General features: G+C 41.7%; 2 protein-coding genes across 2 annotated transcripts in view; one reads left to right on the plus strand and one right to left on the minus strand.

The window, feature by feature from the left end:
- Positions 1-22,347, plus strand: part of TNFSF11 (TNF superfamily member 11) — a 258,185-nt gene that overhangs the window by 195,648 nt on the left and 40,190 nt on the right. The window lies entirely within an intron of this gene.
- Positions 1-22,347, minus strand: part of ENOX1 (ecto-NOX disulfide-thiol exchanger 1) — a 449,429-nt gene that overhangs the window by 18,085 nt on the left and 408,997 nt on the right. The window contains exons 13-14 of the mRNA XM_087938075.1: positions 11,932-12,039; positions 2,201-2,257 (exon numbers count right to left, since the gene is read on the minus strand). Coding sequence (XP_087794201.1) covers positions 2,201-2,257; positions 11,932-12,039 — 165 coding nt within the window. The remainder of the gene's footprint in view (positions 1-2,200; positions 2,258-11,931; positions 12,040-22,347) is intronic.

Here is a 22,347-nt window from a genome sequence, read left to right on the forward strand (position 1 = left end):
ATGATTATTTTTCTGTTTCTTTGCAGGTACACAGAGAGTTTCTACACTGGAGACAAATTCCTTGTGCGTCTAATCACACCTATATTCTTCTTCTATTGTATTGTATTCTGTTCTGTTCTGTCTTTCTATTCTACTCTATTCTGTTTTTCTATTCCGTTCTGTTCTATCGTTCTGTTCTGCTGTATTCTGTTTTTCTGTTCTGTTCTATTGTTTTGTTCTTTTTTGGGTTGGTTCGGACATATTCTGTTTTTGTATTCTATTCTGTTCTGTTTTGGTCTATTTTGTTTTTCTGTTTTGTTCCGTTCATTTTCTGTTCTGTTCTGTCCCTTCCAAGTACGCTATGCCATGTTATGCTATGCTATTATCCTATTCTCCTATCCTATCTTATCCTATTCTATTCCTGTTCTGTTTTTATATTCTGTTTTGTTGTGTTCATTTTCTAATCTTTTCTATTGTATTTTATTCTGTTCTGTTCTATTCTACTCCACTCCATTCCACTCCATTCCACTTCAGTTTTAAAATAATTCTTATTTTATTTTTTTTATTTTTTATTTATTTATTTACTTTGTCAAGCGATGATAAGATAACAGGTATAAGTATAAACATAGTTATGAATACATGAAATGGATACATATAAGAAAAATTAAAAGAAACAATAGGACAGGGACGGTAGGCACATTGGTGCGCTTATGTATGCCCCCGCCATATTGTTTTTATTGCTATACAGATAGTCCTCAACTTACAACAGTTCATTTAGTGACCATCCAAAGTCACAGTGGCACTGAAATAAGTGACATGACCATTTTTCATACTTATAACCATTGAACGTGAACAAAATTCAGAGACTTGGCAACTGACTCATATTTCTAACAATTGCCATATCTTAGGGGTCATGTTTTGCAACCTTCTGACCGGCCAAGCCAACTGGGGGAGCCAGATTCACTTAACAACTTCATTACTAACTTAAGAACTTCCGCTTTTCACTTAACAACTGTGGCACGAAAGGTCGTAAAATGAGCCGAAACCCATTTAAACAGTGGAAATTTGGGGCTCAATTGTTGTCCTTAAATCGAGGATTGCCTGTATTGTCAGCAGCCCTGGAAAAAAAACCCTGGATGGTGGATATAATTTGCTTTATTTAGTCTGAACATACATAAAAAATAAGCCAAATGTAACAGGAAGATTGGGTTCTTCACATGAGATCTAGAATGCTGAACTTCTTGAAATTAAAACCTCAAAACCTATTCTGACCAAGGCTTCCTGAGACCATAATTAATCACACGCTTATTCCATCCAACCCTCTTTTTATTTCAATGGCTGGGAATTATGTGCATTCCCAGCCTGTAATGAGTCTCAAACAGTCCCTCGAGATAAGCACCCACCTTTCTCTCCTTTGAATTGCTGCCAACAACTAAAGTGCCAAATGAACTGTAAACAGCCAAACGGAGTACAAAGTCCACACAGAGCTTCAAGGCTTAATCCAAACAGAGCGAACGACTTTGCTTCCTGCAAAGGTTTCTCTACCTTTGTTCCTCCTTTATGTCTTATGGGAGGAGCCAATCACCTCCAAGCTTTACTCCCGAGTCACCCCTTTTGTCTTAACAGTTCTTGCCTTCTGGCAGCTCTGTGCAAGCGCGCATTGGGAACAGGCTCCCTCTGTTCCGCTGCCTCGCTGTTGTCAGATTCTGGAGGCTCCGGAGTCAGCACATAACTCTCAGCTGGCCCCGGCCCAATCTCTCTGTCAGACACAGGACCCTCGTCCGAGCCCTCCCCAGACTCCAGGACTGGCCCCTGTTCCTCCCCACTGTCCGACTCTGCTGCTGTCTCTGCAGGTTGCCAGTGGGCCACAAAAACCATCGCCTTCTGAAACTTCAGGGCTGAACACTGAACATCTGTACGCAAACTGGGCTACGCACATTTCTCAATCCCATGCATATAAATGTTTCAGCAACGATAAATATTTTTTTTTTAAAAAAGACACCTTTGCCATGATGAATGTGGCAAGGCAAGCCAGCCGTTAATTCTTGCAAGGCAAATTAAAATAAAATAAAAATAAAATAAAAATCAGTTCATTTATCTTGAAATAAACACTCCGGGTAGCACGCCTTCAATTCCGCAAAAGGTTAATCTCTGTTAGGACCATTAATCCATTAATAAACCAGCTTTTATTTCACAAACTCAAATCCAAAGTTGTACCTACGTTTGCCTGAGATTCGTCATGGCCATTAGTCTCCAACTCCTTGGCATTTTTTTTTAACTGCGAAAGAGAGAGGGAGGAAAAAAAAAATACAATCATGATTAGCAGCATTTCACACACAGTTATTGTTGATTTATAATGACACAATGAACGAAATATACGGAGCGTACGACTCTAATGAAGCTGTTTGCCGAAACCAGTTAGAAAGCAACCTAGTTAAGATCTGATAGGTTGGCTTTAAAAAATAATAATAATAATAATAATACTAATAAAAGAAAAGAAAGCCGAGGCTCGTTATTTTTTATTTTTTAAAAAAAAATAAGATTAGGAAGCCGACTCAAGGCGTAAGAAGGGTGCAAAATCGGTTTTCAAGAGTAATAAACGCTTTCATTTCCCATTTGGCTGCTATTAATTTGGAACTTTGCAAGCAATTGCAAAGTTGCTGGTAGCTAAATAGCAGGCGGCTCATAATTGCTTCTGAGTTATGAGTTTTTGGGCCATTTTTGATGGGTTTTTCTGTTCAGGAACCTATCAGGAAGATAAAGCAGCTCATTTGATGGCTTCAGTTGTTGAAACCCAAATGTCTTCTCCATGTTCAGGGTAGCTGCAGGCTATCCAGAAAAAAGAAAAAAAAAGACAGAGAAATATTGTTCGGGGGAGAAAAATTAAATCAAATGCCAATGATTGCATAAACATGTTTGAAATGCTGAGGAAAGGCTATGTGGTTGTGTTGGAGCAGAAAAGCACTCTCTGTTTTTGGGGGCGGGGGGGATGGAGCCATCCTACTGGAAAGTGTACTGCAAGAGATTAGCTTTGCAAGCATCATCATCTTCATTTTACTTCATCATCCCTTACGGGGTGGAGTCCGCGCAACTGAATGGAGCTAGCGGAGTGTTTGGCTGGATGTCCTTCCTGTTGCCAATGCGGAGATACTGTAAATTACAGCAGATACTGTAAATTCTCCGAGTGCCCAGACAGAGAAATATCTGCCTCTACCTGGGATCGAACTCACAGTCTCTGGATTGTGCGGCGAGAGCCCCACCTCTAAGCCATTGCAACACTCCAGCAGTTTTGCAAGCATGCCGATTATAAAAAAAATCATTGAATGACCGTTCAAAGTCACAACGGCGCTGAAGAAGCGGCTTAGGACCATTTTCACACTTACAACCCTTGTGGCATCCCCGTGGTCACATGATCAATCTTCAGAGGCTTGGCAACCGGCATGTAATTATGACGGTTGCAATGGCATCCCCTTTTGCCAGCCTCCGACGAGCAAAGTCAACGGGGAAGCCAAATTCACTTAACGACCGTGTTACTAGCTTAAACATGGCAGTGAGTCACGTAACGCCCATGGCAGGAGAGGTGAGTGAAATGGGGGCAAAACTCACGTCACCCCCATCTCACTTAGCAACGGAAATTTGGGGCTCAACTGTGATTGTAAATAAAGGACTACCTGTGAATGTGTATCTTCTCATCATTCTACTTCAAGAAAACAACGGGGAAAAATTGACACAGAGGAAGCAGAAGGAAGAAAAGAGAGGAAAAGAAAGCTGTAGCTACTTCCAGTTTACACCAACATTTTTGTATACCTTTCTATTCTTACAGTTCCTTTTCCTATGCCTGTTGCTTCTACTACATTTACTACGTCCGTGAAGGCAAACCTATGGCATGCATGCCATAGGTGGCGTGCAGAGTCATTTGTGTGGGTATATAAGCCCCAGCCAAATTTACCAGCACTGCACATACGCACGCCTCCCAGATGATTTTTGGCTCGTTTCAGGCCTTTTATGCCCTCCTGGAGGCTTGAGGGAAGCCTCTGCAGCCTTTGGAGGCCGAAAAACGGGCCTTCTGGAATTACCGGAAGTGCCAAAATGGGCCCATTTTTCAGCCTCCAAAGGCTACAGAGGCTTCCCTTGAGCCTTTGGGAGGGCAAAAACAGCTTTCCCCAGGCTGCAGAGGCCTTCTGGAGTCTGAAAACGGTCACTTCCGGTATTTCCTGAAGGCCCGTTTTCTGGCCTCCCGAGACTGCAGAGGCTTCCCTTGAGCTTCTGGGAGACTGAAAATGGCCTCAAAGGGGCTGAAAATCAGCTGGGAGGCGTACGCATGCACAGTGCAGGTAAGGGGTGTGTGTGTGTTGCGTATGCTTGTGCAGGGGGGACGCATTGCCTTGTGGGTCCCGGCACAAATGCATACTATCTCTCTCACGCTTTCGGCACACCACAACAAAAAGGCTCACCATCAACTGTACTAAATGCTTTCCACACTCCCTTTTCACCTGCAAACCTTTTGCCTCTCCCCCCCTTTTTTTTTTCCCAAGGATTTCATCTGATCTCGCCAACTTTCTCAATCTTTTTTGTTCTTCTTAATCCAGTGTTTCTCAACCCTGGGAACTTTTAAGATGTGCGGACTTCAACTCCCAGAATTCCCCAGGTTGCCTGAGGAATTCTGGGAGTTGAAGTCCACGTGCCTTAAAATGGCCAACATGGAGGGGGAAAAACCCTCTTAGAGTAGAGTAGAGTAGAGTAGAGTAGAGTAGAATAGGGTAGGAGAGGGTAGAGTAGAGTAGAGTAGAGTAGAGGAGAAGAGAAGAGAAGAGAAGAGAAGGGATGAGAAGAGAAGAGAAGAGAAGAGAAGAGAAGAGAAGAGAAGAGAAGAGAAGAGAAGAGAAGAGAAGAGAATTCTTTTATTGGCCAAGTGTGATTGGACACACAAGGAATTTGTCTTGGTGCAAACGCTCTCAGTGTACATAAAAGAAAAGAGACATTTGTCTAGAGTCAAGAATCATAAGGGACAACACCTAATAATAGTCATAGGGTACACTAAGCAATCAAATCATACTAGGAAACAGTCCATATAAATCATTAGGATACAAGGGACAAAGTTACAATCATACAGTCACAAGTGGGAGGGGATGGGTGATAAGGAGTGATGAGAAGATTAATAGTAGTGCAGATTTCTTCTCTCCTTCATTAGTTTCCATCCATTGTTTCTTGTCCTCCCTACAGATGCTTTGGAGAATACGTTGACCCCTCTTCTTTTGTGCAGCCCCTCAAATATTGGAAGACTGGTATCATACCCTCTCCTAGTCCTTCTCTTCATTAACCTAGGCAGACTCGATTCCTGCAATCTTTCTTTCCTGAAGATATGTATCAAAACAGAAGATCTGTTTTGGCTCGTTGAAATATTTAACTCCTTTTCAATTGCAATTTCTTCCCTGAATGCAGAACATCAGCTCCTGGGACATGTTGATCCTTGAACCCATTTGTTCTTTTGATTCATGCAACATTTCCTGTGCCAAATATTTATTTATTTATATTTATTTTATTTGGTTTGTCAATTGCTTACAGGATGATAGAAAATAATTGCTTAACTAATTAAAATTAATTAATTAATTAATTAAAATAATTGCTTGCAAGATAATAAAAAATACCGCCTTGCATGGCTATGGCCAGATGGTAGAATGTTTCTTTCATCGTTCCAAATCACTTTGTTGGCAAAAGTTTTGGGTTTAATCAAAGTTTTCTTGCCACTTCCCTAGACAACGATTCCTGGGGTCAGATCAGAGAAGAGAGTTGCATCCTAGGCCGATCGTTGTTGGATAATTATCTATGCTGTATTGTAGATCTGGAGAGAACTGACTTCGGGCCAGCTAATTTTTCCGCAGGCCATTTCAAGAAATCTGTGAATTCCATTTTCCACTTTGAACCAGTTTTCAGCCAGATCTAGTAGAGAGGTTTTACTATGTGGTCGGGCTTAGTTTTGCGGGAGAAAAATAAGATAAAAAAAAATTCTGCCCCTGCCTCCCAGGATCCATTGGTATTCATCTGGCTAGCGTCCTGTCAGCGTGTGAGAGAGTTGAAGGCTGTTTGGAAACTGAAACAGTATTTGCTGTGTGAGCAAGAAGGAGACAACAAGGAGCCTGGGCGTGGCTTAGCTCAACTGTTCTGTACTAAAACTGTGAAACTAAAACTGAAACTCCTCTCCTCTGCTTGTGTTTTGCATTTGGAAGAGATTTCTTTTCAGGTGGGGAGGGGGAGTAGGACTCCTTAGCATCAGAGCATGTCAATAATAATATAGGAAATACTAATGCTCTGATGGTCATTTAAAAAAAATCCTTTCTTAGTGAGCACCTAGAAGCCAAGAGGAACCTATGTGCCAAATTTCAAATTTGTAGGCTTTACGGTTCTGGAGATTTTGTGATGATGTGTGAGTAGTATTTCACTTTTCTATATATAGATTATTATATGTCTTCTAGCTTTCTTTCTCCTGAGTCCAACAGTTCTAAGCTTCCATTTCTTAACAACAGTTCTCAGAGTTGAAATTGCTAGGTGGAAGCATTTATAGATTTTTTTTTTTAATGGCCTTTACCTGCTTTGTATGAGTGAATTATTTTCCACCTCAAACGATCAGACAGCTGTTTAAAAGAGGCTGCGGTTGTTGAAAGGAGACAGAACAATTATCGCAGCTGGAGAGATGAGAAAGGGAAGTTCAAAGTGCAGACCTCTGGGACCATCCCCTGCCAGCCTATAGAGTCTTTTCTCTTTGGGGCCTTATTAACAACTTTATGGGGACTCATTTTATTTTTTAGGAGTGATATAGTATCGAAAAGAAGGATGCCCAGATATCTGCAGCTGTCTTTACAGCTGTTTTCTTATTTTGAATCTGTAAACAACTGCAGAGAGACCTCAAGTAAGTATTCAAATGTATAAAGTTATGCTGGTGTCACGCAGGAGAGATGGACAGTATAGAAAAGATAGATAGATAAATAGATAGATGATAGGTGACAGATGATATAGATAGGCAGATGATAAATGATAGATGATAGGTCAAAAGATAGATAGACAGATGATTGATTAGATGATGAGATAGAGATAGATAGATAGATAGATAGATAGATAGATAGATAGATAGATAGATAGATAGTAAATGATAGATGATATAGATAGGCATAGGATAAATGATAGATAGATGATAGAGAGATGATATAAATTGATGATAGGCAATTGGTAGATAGATGATAGATAGATAAAATAGATAAGTAGATAGATTAGATAGATAGATTAGATAGATGATAGATGATATAGATATGCAGATTATAAATGATAAACAGATGATAGAGAAAGATAGACAGATGATTGATAGATGATTGAGATAGATAGATAGATGATTGAGATAGGCAGATGGTGAATGATAAATAGATAGATGATAGATGATAGAGATGATATAGATAAGCAGATGATGAACGATGAATAGATGATAGAAAGATAGATAGACAGATGATTGATAGATGATTGAGATAGATAGATAGATAGATAGATAGATAGATTGATAGATAGATGATAGAGATGATAGATGATATAGATAGGCAGATGATAAATGATAGATGAAAGATAGAAAGATAGATAGACAGACAGATGATTGATTAGATGATTGAGATATAGATAGATAGATAGACAGGCGATAGATGATAGATGATATAGATAGGCATATGATAGATAGATAGATGATAGAAAGAGATGATGTAGATCGTTGATAGATAGGCAATTGGTAGATAGATGATAGATAGATAAGATAGATAAGTAGTTGATAGATTAGATAGATAGATTAGAATAGATAAATGACAGATAGAGATAGATGGACTGACTGACTGACTGACAGACAGACAGACAGGCAGGCAGGCAGGCAGGCAGGCAGACAGACACAGACAAACTGTTGTCTGGAACAGATTTACTTGAAAGGAAATTAGAATTTTGCAGGATTGAGGACTTCCCAGAAAAATTCCTGGTTCTGGGAAGGCAGCTAAATTTACCTATGCTTAGTGAAATGTAAATCTCCTAGATTTGCAGTGGCATTTCGCCCTCCCACAGAAAAATGGCTGGGCTATTTTCATTAAGTAAACCCACCTATTCTTCCAGGGGAGACAAATCCTTATTGCGTGTGGTGGTCGAATGTGCCGAGCAGAGCCACTATGAACACACTTTTAAATACTATCCCGCAAAACATGTTTTATTCCAGTGAAAAGAGGAGAAAGCAAATATTTGCAGGGCCTTGCAAAGAAAGATTTTTTTTAAAATCTCAGCCAGAAAATGAGGCTGTAACACCATACTGTGTAACTTTGTTCAGCAGAGAACAGAAAAAAATAAAATATAAAACTAGGAAAGGGTCACAAGCTTATTTCTCATTTTATCCCCACGTTGATGGCTCTATCTCTCCCACCCACATATTGGAATCCGCTTTGAGCCGAGCAGGGAGAGAAAGAAAAATCAGTTATTCAGTGTATGAAATGATAAATAAAAATGCTGGATTCCCAGCAGCTCACAGCTACAAAAAATACAGTGTAGATTCATTAATATGTTTCTCCGAACGATCAGAATTCCATCCATCTATTTCTCTCTCTACCCCCACCCTCTCTCTTTCCCTGTGTGTGTGTGTGTGTGATTTTTTTGTGTATGTGTATGTGTATGTGTGTGCGTACATGGTGTGGGGGTAGAGATGTTTGCGTCTGCAAGAAAAAAGGAAGACGAGAAAGATACAGTATAATGAGATGTTGAAATGAATAGCATCATGTTGCTTCTATGACTAGTAAACTCACACCTTGTTACGTTAGATGCTACTTCTCTGTCCCTTCCATTTCTTCCTAACTGCTTTCTCTTAACAAGGACACAAATGTTTGAAAATGGCTATTCTATAGAGGCAGAGGGAGCTCCATTGTGGGATCAAACGTTCAATTAAACAACCTTAAATAGCCTAATTTTATTAAAGATTTATTATTTGGCACAGAATGGAAACGACCCACAGAAACACAAAAAGAGCAAACCAAGGGTGAAAGAAAAAAAAAAAAGATATGGAAGAATAAAAGAAAAAAAGTGAAGGACAGGAAAAAAGACCCCAGAAAAATAACTGCAGGAGCACTTACAAGTATAATGACTGCTATTTTCACCTCTGAATAGCATGGTTCCCCTTCTTCCCCTAAACAACCCTTAATCGGTAAATCCTAAAATCACCAACTCCCTTTGTCCGTTTTCAGCAAAAAAAAATTTTTAAAAAAATAAAAGTCCTTGAAGGGCTCCAGTCTTTTATAAAAGCAATTGTAGCACCCTCCTTAAGCAAACAAACCAATTATGCTATTTCTGCAAACTCAGCCAGTCTTCCCCATTCTCTCTGCCCCATTGTGGGTATTTCTGCATTCTTACATTTTTGTGGATATAATAATCTCACTGCAGTTGCCATATATACAAAACGACTTATCCATCAGTAAATATTAAACATTCTAGAGACATTGTTGTCTCTATCTGTCTGTCTATCCCTTTATTTTATTTGATTTGTCAATTGCTTACAAGATAATAGGTATAAGTAAAAACATAGTTATGAATACATGGACACATATAAGAAAAATAAAAGAAACAATAGGACAGGGACGCACGGCCCTTACAGACCCCTTAGGAAAGGGGTGAGGTCAATAGTAGACAGTCTAAAGTTTTTGGGGTTTGGGGAAAAAACCACAGAGTCAGGTGGAGTATTCCAGACATTGACCACTCTGTTGCTGAAGTCGTATTTCCTGCCATCAAGTTTGGTGCGATTAACCTTGAGTTTGTATCTATTATGTGCTCTTGTATTGTTATGATTAAAGCTGAATTATTCATTGACATTGCAATGGACATTGCAATGGATCATTTTGTGTACTACGCTTAGGTCGGACTGAAGGCGGTGTAATTCTAGTTTTCTAGGTCTAGAATTTTGAGACTGGTGGCATAAGGTATTCTGCAACGAGTAGAGGAGTGGAGAACTCTTCTTGTCTATATCTATCTATCTATCTATCTATCTATCTATCTATCTATCTATCTATCTATCTACCTATCTATGTACCTACCTACCTGCCTATCATCTATCTATCCATTTTATCAAACTGTCATCTCAAAAGCAAGTGAATCTGGGCAGCATACAACAAAGCTGACCAATAAATCTTTTAAAACATTAACATGTTTTTTTAAAAAAATATATAAAAACATATTTCTGAGAATCTGAAATAAAACAGATAAAAACAGATTTCTGCCCTTGTTAGCACACTACTGTTTCATAAAGGCAAGTTACCGAGGCCAATCCTTTTCTTAATTTCAGCAGCTACTTAATCTCTCAATAATCAGGAATGGATTAACTTCAATCAGACAATAGAATTACCAAGTTTTATCAGCTCTGGCTACAATAACTCTCGGTTCCTGTCTACACAGTTGCTGCCTCGGCTCCCAATGGCCGGTTTCTGGAGAACTCAACCACCTTGAAGCCATCAAGTTCCCTCAAAAGAACTTGCTTGGGGACTTCATGTTCTCCTTGAAGACTGGAGTTAGGTGGGACACAATGAGAAGGTGGGCTCAGAACTATATGGCCGTGGACAAGGAGTGCTTACACAAGAGCTGCATCCATCCACTTCACAGATTTGCAGCACAAGGAGCAACTGTCGCCCTGCCCTTATTAAAAAGTAAGACACTGTGGCTCTTTAATCCTGTCTCGAGTCTCGACCCTCTGGGACATTATTCCCACATCCTGAATCTGACGGCCCTACCATATAACCCCAAAGGGTGAAAGCATGGTGTTTCTGACAAATGGTGGAAAATAGCTTCAGTGGTTCCTCTCTAATTGGCAGAGGGCTATTTATTTTATTTTAGAGTTATAATGAACTTCTGGTCTGGAGGAAGATGGCAGTTTGATTTGTGAACTGCCTAGATTTCTTTGTTCGGGTATTTTCCCACGTCATTGTAGTTGTGCTTTTAAAGTTGTAGCAACGTTTCGGCAGAATCTCATCTGCCATCATCAGGCTTCTGTATTGTGTATTCTGTATTATTCTGTCATATTCTGTATTATTCTAAAATACAGAAGCCTGATGATGGCAGATGAGATTCTGCCGAAAGTTGCTACAATTTTAAAAGCACAACTATGATGATGTGGGAAAATACCCGAACAAAGCTGAATACCATACATGTAAGTACCCGTGAAAACTTAAGAACACACACACACACATACAGTATATAAAATATAGAAAATAGGCTATAGATGTTCTGGAAATTGAGAGGAGAGGAGAAGAAGAGAGGGAAAGAGGGGAAACGAGAGAGGAAAGTGGTGAAGGAGAGGGAAGGAGAGAGGAGAAGGAGAGAGGGAAGTGGAGGGGAGAGGAGAGGAGAAGGAAAGAGAGGGAAGGAGAGGGAAGTGGAGGGGGAGGGGAGGAGAGGAGAAGGAAAGAGAGAAGGAGAGGAAATCAGAGAAGAGAAGGAGAGAGCGAAGCGGAGAGGAGAGGAGAAGGAAAGAGAGGGAAGGAGAGGGAAGCAGAGAAGAGAAAAGGAGAAAGGAAAATGAAGGGGAGGACAGGAGAAAGAGATGGAAGAAGAGGGAAGCAGAGGAGGGGAGGAGAGAGAGGAGGGGAGGAGAGGAGAAGGAAAGAGAGGGAAGGAAAGAGAAGCGGAGAGGAGAAGGGAGAGAGGGAAGTGAAGTGGCGGGCAGTGGAGGAGTGGAGAGGAGTTCCTATCTAATGAACACATCGTTTACGTATCACTTAACTAAAACGTCACTACTGCCTGTTTGATTGAAGTTATCTCTCCTCATCCTAGACCAATATCAACTTACCCGGAGTAGCACCTTGCTGAAGCTCCTCTATTCGGTGTGCACTTGGGTTCAAACTTGGCTGCTTGAATCGCTGTAGAGACTTATCCGAACAGAAAGGACCAACCTTGCACGCCACTCACCTGTTCCTGCAGGATCTTCAGCATGGCCTGAGTGTGAGAATGCTCTTCCTTTGCTTGTTCGAGTTCCAGCTTCTTGTTATTTAATTCTTCTTGGATTTTCAGCAGTTGCTACCAAAAAACAACAAGGGACGCTGATCACTAGGGAGGCTTAGTCTATTTAGCGAATGAGCTTAACACAAGAGTTCTCCAATGTTTCCGGCTCTGCAGACTGGTGGGGGCGGGGGAAGGGAGGGGTTGGTTCCATGTGAGTGGCCGGCAAGCGGGCACACTGGTGTGCACCTCCATTTGCACAAGCGGCATGCACCCACGTCTACTGCTCACTTAAATGGAGCACACACATGCACACTCACCCACTGCTTGCCAAAGTGAGGATGCGCCTGTGAGTGCCAGCGGTTTCTGAGACCCGGTTGCAAATCCCTAACAGCCCACTAAGGTCCACAGATTGGGGCCAGGGGAGGCGGGATTCTACTGGTTCGGATCGGTTCGGAAAAAAACGGATGTTAAATTTGCATCTGGTTCACCGAACTGGTATTGGAACCGACTGGCTGGCCCTCCCGGGAGCCTCCATGTAGCCCATTTTTGATACAGGTAAATGTAGGCTCTGCGCGGAGGCTCTGAGAGGGGGGAAAACTGGCCCTACTGGAAGTATTGGAAGTTCTAAAATGGGCCTGTTTCCAGCTTCCAGAGACCCTCCAGAGCACGGGAGAGGCCATTTCCACCTTCCCAGAGGCCTGAGGGAAGCCTCCGGACTCTGAGGAAGGCCAAAAATGGGCCTCCCAGATGTTCTACCCCTAGCTGGGACGCCTGGCATAACATGAAAAGGGAAATGTTTCCCCTGTCTAGTCATGTCCGACCAGTTCCTTGGCTGAGGGAGCCAGTGATGTACTAAGGCAATATCTGCGGCCAGCATGGCTATACACCAGAAGCACATGGAATGCTCTTCCCATCACAGTGGTACCTATTTATCTACTCGCATTTGCACGCTTTCGAACTGCTAGGTGGGCAGGAGCTGGAGCGAGGAACGGGAGCTCACCCTGTCGTGCAGTTCTAGGGTCTCAACCCTAGGCTGTCATCTCTCCAGCTGACAAGCTCAGCATCTTTAACAGCTGAGCCGTCATGCCCCACTTTACAGCATGCAAGGACATACAACAGAGATAAACGTTTTGCCTAAATTAAAAACACAATAAAAATATAAATTCTAAAATGATCTATGCTCAAACATCAGTGACTAGGCCGTCTAACCATTGAAGCGCAACATCGCTTACTGGAAAAAAGTCAGATACTGGAGCCCTCTACAGGTAGTCCTCAACTTATGACCGAGCCTGGAATTTATGTTGCTCAATGAGAAATTCGTTATCTGAGTTTTGTCCCATTTTACAATTTTTCTTAGCCACGTTTGCTAAGTGAATCCCAAGCGGTTGTTAAGTTAGGAATATGGTTGTTAAGTGAATCTGGCTTCCCCATGGATTTTGCTTGTCAGTGTCAGGGTCCCATTTAAATCATGAGTCTCAAACCAAACTTCCAAAACTTCAAAAGGATTTATTGGGAGTTAACATGCCGGCACTGCCTGGGTGTAGCCGACTCTGAGACACATTGTCACCCTTGACTCTGGTTTTCCCTCCACCCCCTGGGTGTATCGTAATTCATATTCTCCAATGGGACACATCCATAGCCCAGAGTCATCAATCATGCTCTCCAGTTAGAATTTTGCACGGCAGAAACTTCAGTCACCTAGTTACTATCTTTGAAAACATTTATGGAATGCACTTTCGGTTTGCAAGCTGCCGCACTGCTCCCCCCTCCCTTCCTGTTGGCAACTCTAAAAAGACCATGGAAATATTTTATGAGTTGACAGTCAGAAGGACACAAAATTTAGATCACCTGACCCTCCGGGATGCTGCAGAGGTCATAAACATGAACCATTTGTCAAGGGTCCAAATTTTGATCACATGATATGGGGATGCCGCAGTCATCCTAAGTATGAAAAACTCGCGAGTCACTTTTTTTCAGTGTTGCTGTAACTTCAAGCAGTCACTAAACGAACTGTTGTAAGGACCACCTGTTTGTGCACTCAGCTTACAGACGGTCACAATGTGATCCATAGTTTGACGTGTGTGTGTGTCCTCTGCCATAGTCACACTGAGGGGAGGATGCTATACCCCATTCATACTGGGAGTCCGGACAGACGCTGTGTGAAGCGCGAATCCCGTCCAGTACCTTTTGCATGGGGTCATCTCTATATGTCTTCCTGAGTCTCGGGATGCGGTGGGGATATTCTACCGGTTTGGCCCGGTTTGGCTGAACTGTTAGTTCCGACGATCAGCTGCTGTGCCCTCCCAACTGCCCCGGCACAGCACAGCCGATTGCCACGCGTCAGCTGTTTTACACACAGGGCTTGCTGCAGAAAGTGAGTGGCAAACACTGTTCGTGCACAGAGAGTGCATTTGGCATGCGCACAGTGTGCAAAATGCATAACCGCACTGAACCAGTAGGAAAAAGTTTTGAAACCCACCACTGCTAGGACACTCTGGAAGAAAAAAAAAATCTGTCCAAGATTGCAGACTCTCGCACCCCTGACGTTTTTCAAATTCATTCTGTTTTTTTGTGGTGGCGGCGCCTCGACCGATGGACCCACAAATCACATCTGCCTGCATCTTGCGCTGCTCGACCTGCCTCCAAACACTATCTCCTCCTCACAAGTAACATGCGGCTTCTCCATACATTAAAACTTTCAAACTCCTCAACAGCGGGACCAACCTCAAAGCTGCTGTCACATCTATCCTGGCTAAAGTCTTATTTGTTGAACGGGACCCTCTGGTTTTAATAACACTGGGGGATAAACACTGCAGCCCATAAATAATTTACATGTGCAGCCCTTTAATATAATTAGTCTCTGGCCCGTCGCCATCTCGTTTCCTGCAAAGCCGGTGTCTGAAATAGATATGCGCTGAGTTGCCAAGAAGACTAAAACAAAAATGACTTCCACACCCTCTCCCTCTGCTAAGAGAGCAGACCCCTTGCAAATCGATGTATCAGCAGTCAAAAGCCTCCAGTAATAAGAAAGTGAAGATTTGAGGGAACCACTTGTGATATTTATTCATTCGTTTATTCATTGGTATCCTGCCTTTATTTTATAAACAACTCCAGGCAGTGAATATCTCCAACACGTCTTCCTCCTCCTAGTTTCAACCACAACAACAACCCTGTGAGGTAGGTTGGTCTGAACTTGACCTCAATATCTGTCATTTTTGCCGGCAAATATACCGTATTTGTTGGACATAAGTTAAAAACAACCTCCTCAAAGCCATTCCCTGTATCTTTGCCTCCATCGACACATTCATTTGCATCTGCCAAGAATTTCTCGCTATAATAATCTAATAAAAGCGCAGAATGGAGCCCCTGGTTAATACATCATTCCATTTGCCTGTTCAAAATCCTAAAATGTGTAAAAGATGTTCTGGATAAGACATGGTTGATCTTCGTTAAAAGGAGGAGGAGGAAGGGGAGGGGGAGGGGTGGAGGAGGAGGGGGAAGAAGGAAGAGGAAGAGGAGAAGAAGAGGAAAGAGGAGAAGGAGGGGAAGAAGGAGGAAGAGGAGGAGGGGAAGAAGGACAGGGAGGAGGGAGGAGGAGGAGGGGAAGGAGGAGAAGGAGGAAGGTGGAAGAAGGAGGAAGAGAAAGAAAAGGGGGAAGAAGGAAGAGAAGGAGCAGGGGAAAAAAGAAAGGATGAGGAGGAATAGGAGGAGAGTATGGAACGAAGCAGAGGAAGGGGGGGGGTTTGCTTGTTTGTTTGACAAAGAATATAAGAAGCCTCCCATTAAACCAATAATGACGAAGCATGCAATTGTTTTTCAATTAAGCTAAATGCTACAGAAATCTAAATCCCCACATGTGGAGGCGAATGCGTGGCAAATACAGGGCACAGCCCTGAGGAAAATGGATGGAGAAATGGGCCATTAATTGCAGTTAGCTGGGCTTTGGCATTTTGGGTCAATACCGTCTTGAAAACATCAGCTCATCTATCACTTATTAGCCTCATCTTCAGCCAAGGCTGCTTAGCCCTGAAAAAAAAAAAAACTTCTTCAGTTAAAGACAGACTTCTAAGATGAGCCAAAACTCTGAGATTTTCCTGGATTGGAAGTCGTGGGCTAAGGAGAGAACCTACGACCGTTCCCAGTTAGGGAGATGGATGGATGAGAGAGAGAGAGAGATGATAGGTAGATGATAGTTAGAGAGAGAGAGAGAGAGAGAGAGAGAGATGATACCATGTTTTCCCCCAAATAAGACCCTGTCTTATATGTTTTTTGTCACCAAAAATGGCACCAGGTCTTATTTTCAGGAGATGTCATCCACTGACTAATCTCACTTGCGCACGTCACCCTAGCCTTTTAACTGTCAGAAGCCTTCAGGAACTACTTCTTCTGTGGCCAGCAAGGCTTTTTTGAAGGCCTCTGCAGCCGATAACAGAGCTCTGGATCAATCCAGAGCTTTCTTATCAGCTCCAGAAGAAATGGGCCAGCAAGGCAGGTGTCGGGGTGTGCAAGGCCTGGCTACACCTGTCCAAAGGTAAGTAGTAGGGCAGCTCCACCACCCTCTATCCTCACCCTAGCTTAATTTTTACCTCTGCACTCTGGAGTGGGTTTGATCTTAATTAGGGCTTATTTTGGGGGTAGTGCTTATATTGGGTGCACATGTAAAAATCAAGCTAGGACTTACTTTCAGGGTAGGTCATATTTTTGAGGAAACAGGATAGATAAATAAGATAGATAGATAGATAGATAGATAGATAGATAGATAGATAGATAGATAGATAGATAGATAGATAGATAGATAGATAGATAGATGATAGATAGATAGATAGATAGATAGATAGATAGATAGATAGATAGATAGATAGATAGATAGATAGATAGATAGATAGATAGAATGAATGTAGATAGCAATAGATTTATATAGTGCTTCACAGTGCTTTACAGCCCTCTCTAAGTGTTTTACAGAGTCAACATCTTGTCTTCAACAATCTGGGTCCTCATTTTACCAACCTCGGAAAGACGGAAGGCTGAGTCAACCTTGAGCCTGTCAGGATCGAAGTGCTGAACTGCTGACAGCTGGCAGCTGGCACTCAGCAGAAGTAACATGCAGTACTGCATTCTAACCACTGCGCCACCACCATTTAAATTTAAGTTCAAATCTATAAGATATGCTTTGGAAAGGAATGAAATCCACCGGATTTTCAAAGATACCATGGGAGGGGCAGTGTGGGAAAAGCCTTTAAGGCAGGGGTCTCCAACCTTGGCCACTTTAAGACTTGTGGACTTCAACTCCCAGAATCCCCCCCACCAGCAATTGCTGCCTGAGAAATTCTGGGAGTTGAAGTCCACAAGTCTTAAAGTGGCCAAGTTTGGAGACCCCTGCTTTAAGGAATGTCTTCGCTACTAGGGGGTGTGCTCAGCTCAGTTTCATACAAGGAAAATGGAAAGGTAAGCTAAGAAAAGGAATATTGTTGCTATTCAGAAGAAGTAAAAAAAAAAAAAACCAGAGAGAATTACCAGCTCTCTCTATCTCCTCTTAAAAGCCACTCAGAGTCTGTTGGAATGGAGGTCTATAATACATTTAATGAAAGAAATAAATATACAGGCAGCATCCGATGCAGTGTAGCATCGTCCATATCAGGAAACATTAGTCAGGAAACATCTCTGCAGAGAGCCCAAGAGAAGAAGACAAGCCATTGCTTAACTTCCTGCTGAGATTATCATTAAATTGACATTAATGGTGCTTTCTATGCAAAAAAGACTCTGTGTGTGTGTGTGTGTGTGTGTGTAAATATGCACACATACACATCTCTACATATACTGGAATATATGCTGATAAGCGGGAGATTCTCAGTCCTCCAGATCAGGCGTCTCCAATCTTGGCATGCGCTGGCTGAGGAATTCTGGGAGCTGAAGTCCACAAGTCGTAAAGTTGCCAAGGTTGGAGACCCCTGCTCCAGATCATGGCTGTCCCAAAAGTTCTTTTTCAAGAGGGCGCCATCTAACAAAATGAAATTCAAGGATGAAAAAAAGTCAAGTTCTACATCTAGGCAAGAAAAACCAAAATGCACAGGTACAGTATAGGTCAGTGGTGGCTAACCTTTGGGGGCTTCTGTGCCCCAAACTGCATGCACGCCAGCGTGCATGCACTCGCGTGCCAGCACCTAGAATGCAATGCGTGCATCCCTCCCCGTGCCCCTGCGCATGCGCACACAATTCCCCACCCCTGCCCCTTTACCTGCCCTGCACCTCACTCCTCCTTCTTGTAACTGCTTGTGGGGGAGGGTTTTTTTTGGTCTCCAGTCAAAGATATTTGGAGCTTGGAAGCAAAGTGAAGGAATAAAAGGGGCTTCACCTGGTTTTTTTTTTGTGACTGTGTTTATTTTTTATCCCACCCTGGGTCATCACAGTTATTCTGTTCTGCATTCTGTATAATGGAAGTAAGGTTACAATATTAGACGTGGAGAGGGTAGAAAACCCCATCTTCCAAAGCATTTCTGCAGTTTGGCCGGTGGCTAAGACAACGTTAAGAACCTGGAAGGTCCAACCTGATTAAGTTGTTGTTGTCCAACAAGAGCCGTTAAACCCCAAACATCTCTCCACCTTCCTTCCTAGTCCCACCTGGAATTTACAGGCACGCAACTTTCCACGTTGTAGGGCACATGCTTTTATTCATTTCACTGTGGAATGGAAATGGAAACGGGTTTTCTCTGTCCAATTCTTCTGAAGCTCAGGCCCATCTCTTAATAGCCATGCTGTAGCTTTTTTTTTTTTTAATTTACAGAATAAGAGGGCATTAGTCTTTTAGTTGATGGGATTTTTAATTTAATGGAAAAAGGTTGCTGACAAGGACTATTACTCTCGCTCACGTAAACAATTGTGTGTGGGCCGGGAGAAGTTAAGTGACAGGCAGAGCATTTCTCTTGCCTTTCTCTGGTTGTCTTTGCGTTTGGTTTGCGTTGATGAAGTCTGGAGACCTTTTGCCGGAAGTTGTTTTCTTTTTCCGTATGCCAATAAAACTGTTCCAGAACTCCACACGATGCTTAAGAAACCATAATCGGAACTATTTCTCTGAATTGGGAAGATCACACTTCTGCCTCTAAAGTGTGCAATTCTTTGTTTTGTGAAACAGAGGAGTTTACTCCGATTTTATTTCCATTTATAAAATATCCATTCGATGTTAGATGGAGATAAAAATGTTGGTTTTATAAAATGGACATCAAAAATGCCATCACAAAAGCGCAAGAATTTAATATAAATATAAATGTTCATTCTGGGCCAAATCAGAAAGCTCAAACTGCCCAAGGAGCTGCTGATCCAGTTCTACAGAGATTGAGTCTGAGTCTGCACCTCTATAACTGTCTGGTTTGGTTCTGCAACCCATCAAGACAGACACAGACTTCAGAGGATAATTACGACTGCAGAAATTTTTTTTACCTGCCTTCAGTTGAGGACCTGTATGCTGCACGAGTCAAAAAGAGGGCTGTGAAAATATTTACAGACACCTCACACCCCAGACACAAACTGTTTCAACTCCTTCCCTCAAAACGACGCTATAGAGCCCCGCACACCAGAACAACTAGACACAAGGACAGTTTTTTCCTGAAAGCCATCACTCCGCTAAAAACCTCATTCCCACAACACTGTGAACTTATTTACTAAGTCTGCATTACGATTATTCTTCTCATCCTTCCTATTACCCATCTCTTCCCACTTACGACTATAACCATGTTTCTTGTACCTTTACAATTTATAGTGTTTTATTTGTTTCCTAGTATGATTTGATTGCTTATTAGTAACCTGCGACTATCACTAAGTGTTGCACCTTGTGATTCTTGATGAATGAAATTTATTTTTTCTCATGTACATTTGATAGCATATGCACCAAAGACAAATTCCTTGTCTGTCCAATCACACTTGCCCAATAAAAATTCTATTCTATTTGACGGGAGGGAGATGCCTGTAATCTAGTGTGATAAAACATTGTTATGCAAACTAGATCTGTTTCGAGCCAGTTCTTAGGAAAATGACCTCAGGTGTTGGGTGGAAATGGAAGGGCTGGCATCAATCTTGAAGAACTGGCATTAATGATGGCCATCTGGAAGAGCTGGGATCAATATTGACCACCTCAAAAGGCTGGCATCAATTTTGAGCACCTCAAATGCTGGCATCAACCTTGACCATCTCCAAGAGCTGACATCAATCTTGAGCACCTCAAAGGACTGACAATCTTGATCACCTGCTGGCATCCATCTTCAACATCTTGAAGAGCTGGCATCAATCTTTTTCTTTTTAAATTTAATTTTAATTATAAGAATACAACACGATGCAGCCGTTCTGGAGTTACAATTGTTATACATATATAAATGTTACTTCACCATTTACAATCCTCTTGTTCGATACCTTGTTTACTAATTATTCTGATCATCATACGTACTTATGTTCTGACTTTGTCTTCTTCTATGCGGCCACTGATAGAATTTATTCCACGTTTCATAGTTACTCCGATTCTCCCTTGTTTTTTAATTCCTGTCCAATTCTGCACAGGTCATAATTTTCCTTATTATCTCTGTTTCTGGCGGCGCGCTTTCCTTCTTCCAGTATTGTGCATATATTATTCTAGCCACCATCAACACATGTACGATTAGATAAATTAAATCCTTCCTATATCCTTCTGGTATTATTCCTAGGAGAAAAAATTCCGGCTTAAATGGAATACATGCTCCCACCATTTGTTCTACCCATGTTTGAATATTAGTCTCCAATATTTTTTTTGCAACATTGCAAGACCACCACATGTGAAAGAATGTGCCTGATACACCTTTGCACTTCCAACATTTTGGAGATATGTTTTTGAACATTTTTGGAAAGCCTTGCTGGCATCAATCTTGACCACCTCGAATGCTGGCATCAATTCTGACCATCACTTAGAGTTGACATCAATATTGAGCACCTCAAAGGACTGACAATCTTGACCACCTGGAAGAGCTGCCATCAATCTTGATCGGCATTGACTTTGACCAGCTGGAAGGGCTGGGATCAATCTTGCAAGGCTCAAGATCCTTCTTCCCACCCTTGCCTTTACTCTCCAGAGAACTATGGAGAGTCCCTTCTGAGATGCTTTCTCAGCCCCTTCGGCGGGCTGAGATCAATCAGTCAATCAGAAGAGAGCTGGAAGGGACCTCGGAGGTCTTCTAGTCCAACCTGTTATTTAAGCAGCAGATCTTATACCCTTTCAGACAGGTGGCTGTCTATTCTCTTCTTAAGTGTTGTACCTGATGATTCTTGACTCTTGATGAATGTATCTTTTCTTTTTATGTACACTGAGAGCATTTGCACCAAGACAAATTCCTTGTGTGTCCAATCACACTTGGCCAATAAAGAATTCTATTCTATTCTATTCTATTCTATTCTATTCTATTCTATTCTATTCTATTCTATTCTATTCTATTCTAGTCCTTTTCTATATTCTATTCCATTCCTTATTCCATTCCTTATTCCATTCCTTATTCTATTCTATTCTATTCTATTCTATTCTATTCTATTCTATTCTATTCTATTCTAGTCTAGTCTAGTCTAGTCTAGTCTAGTCTAGTCTAGTCTAGTCCTTTTCTATATTCTATTCCATTCCTTATTCCATTCCTTATTCCGTTCCTTATTCCATTCCTTATTCTATTCTATTCTATTCTATTCTATTCTATTCTATTCTATTCTATTCTATTCTAGTCTAGTCTATTCTAGTCTAGTCTAGTCTAGTCCTTTTCTATATTCTATTCCATTCCTTATTCCATTCCTTATTCTATTCTATTCTATTCTATTCTATTCTATTCTAGTCTAGTCTAGTCTAGTCTAGTCTAGTCTAGTCTAGTCTAGTCTTTTCCTTATTCTATTCTATTCTATTCTATTCTATTCTATTCTATTCTATTCTATTCTATTCTATTCTATTCTATTCTATTTTACTCGACTCGACTCGACTCGACTCGACTCTACTCTATTCCAGTCTAGTCTAGTCTAGTTTAGTCTAATCTACTCTAGTTTAGTCTAGTCTAGTCTAAAGAAACATCCAGTCATGGAGCACCCACAACTTCTGGTGGCCAGCAGTTCCACTGGTTAAAACTCAAGGAAGCTTCTCCTTGATTCCAGGTTGCTTCTCTCCTTGCTTAGTTTTACATCCGTTGTTTCTTATCTTGCCTTATGGTGCTTTGGCAAATCGGTTGATCCCCTCCTCTTTGTGGCAGCCCCTCAAATACTGGAGGAGGGCTATCATGTCACTCCTAATCCTTCTTTTCTCTAGACTAGCCAGACCCAAATCCAGCAAGATATCTCATCTTGTTTGTTGGTGGTAGTTGTGAAGTGGGGTCCAACCCATCGTGACCCCATGGACAA

Source organism: Pseudonaja textilis, chromosome 8 (assembly GCF_049901715.1).
Source record: "Pseudonaja textilis isolate UNSWEBS1 chromosome 8, rPseTex1.2, whole genome shotgun sequence".
Taxonomy (NCBI): domain Eukaryota; kingdom Metazoa; phylum Chordata; class Lepidosauria; order Squamata; family Elapidae; genus Pseudonaja; species Pseudonaja textilis.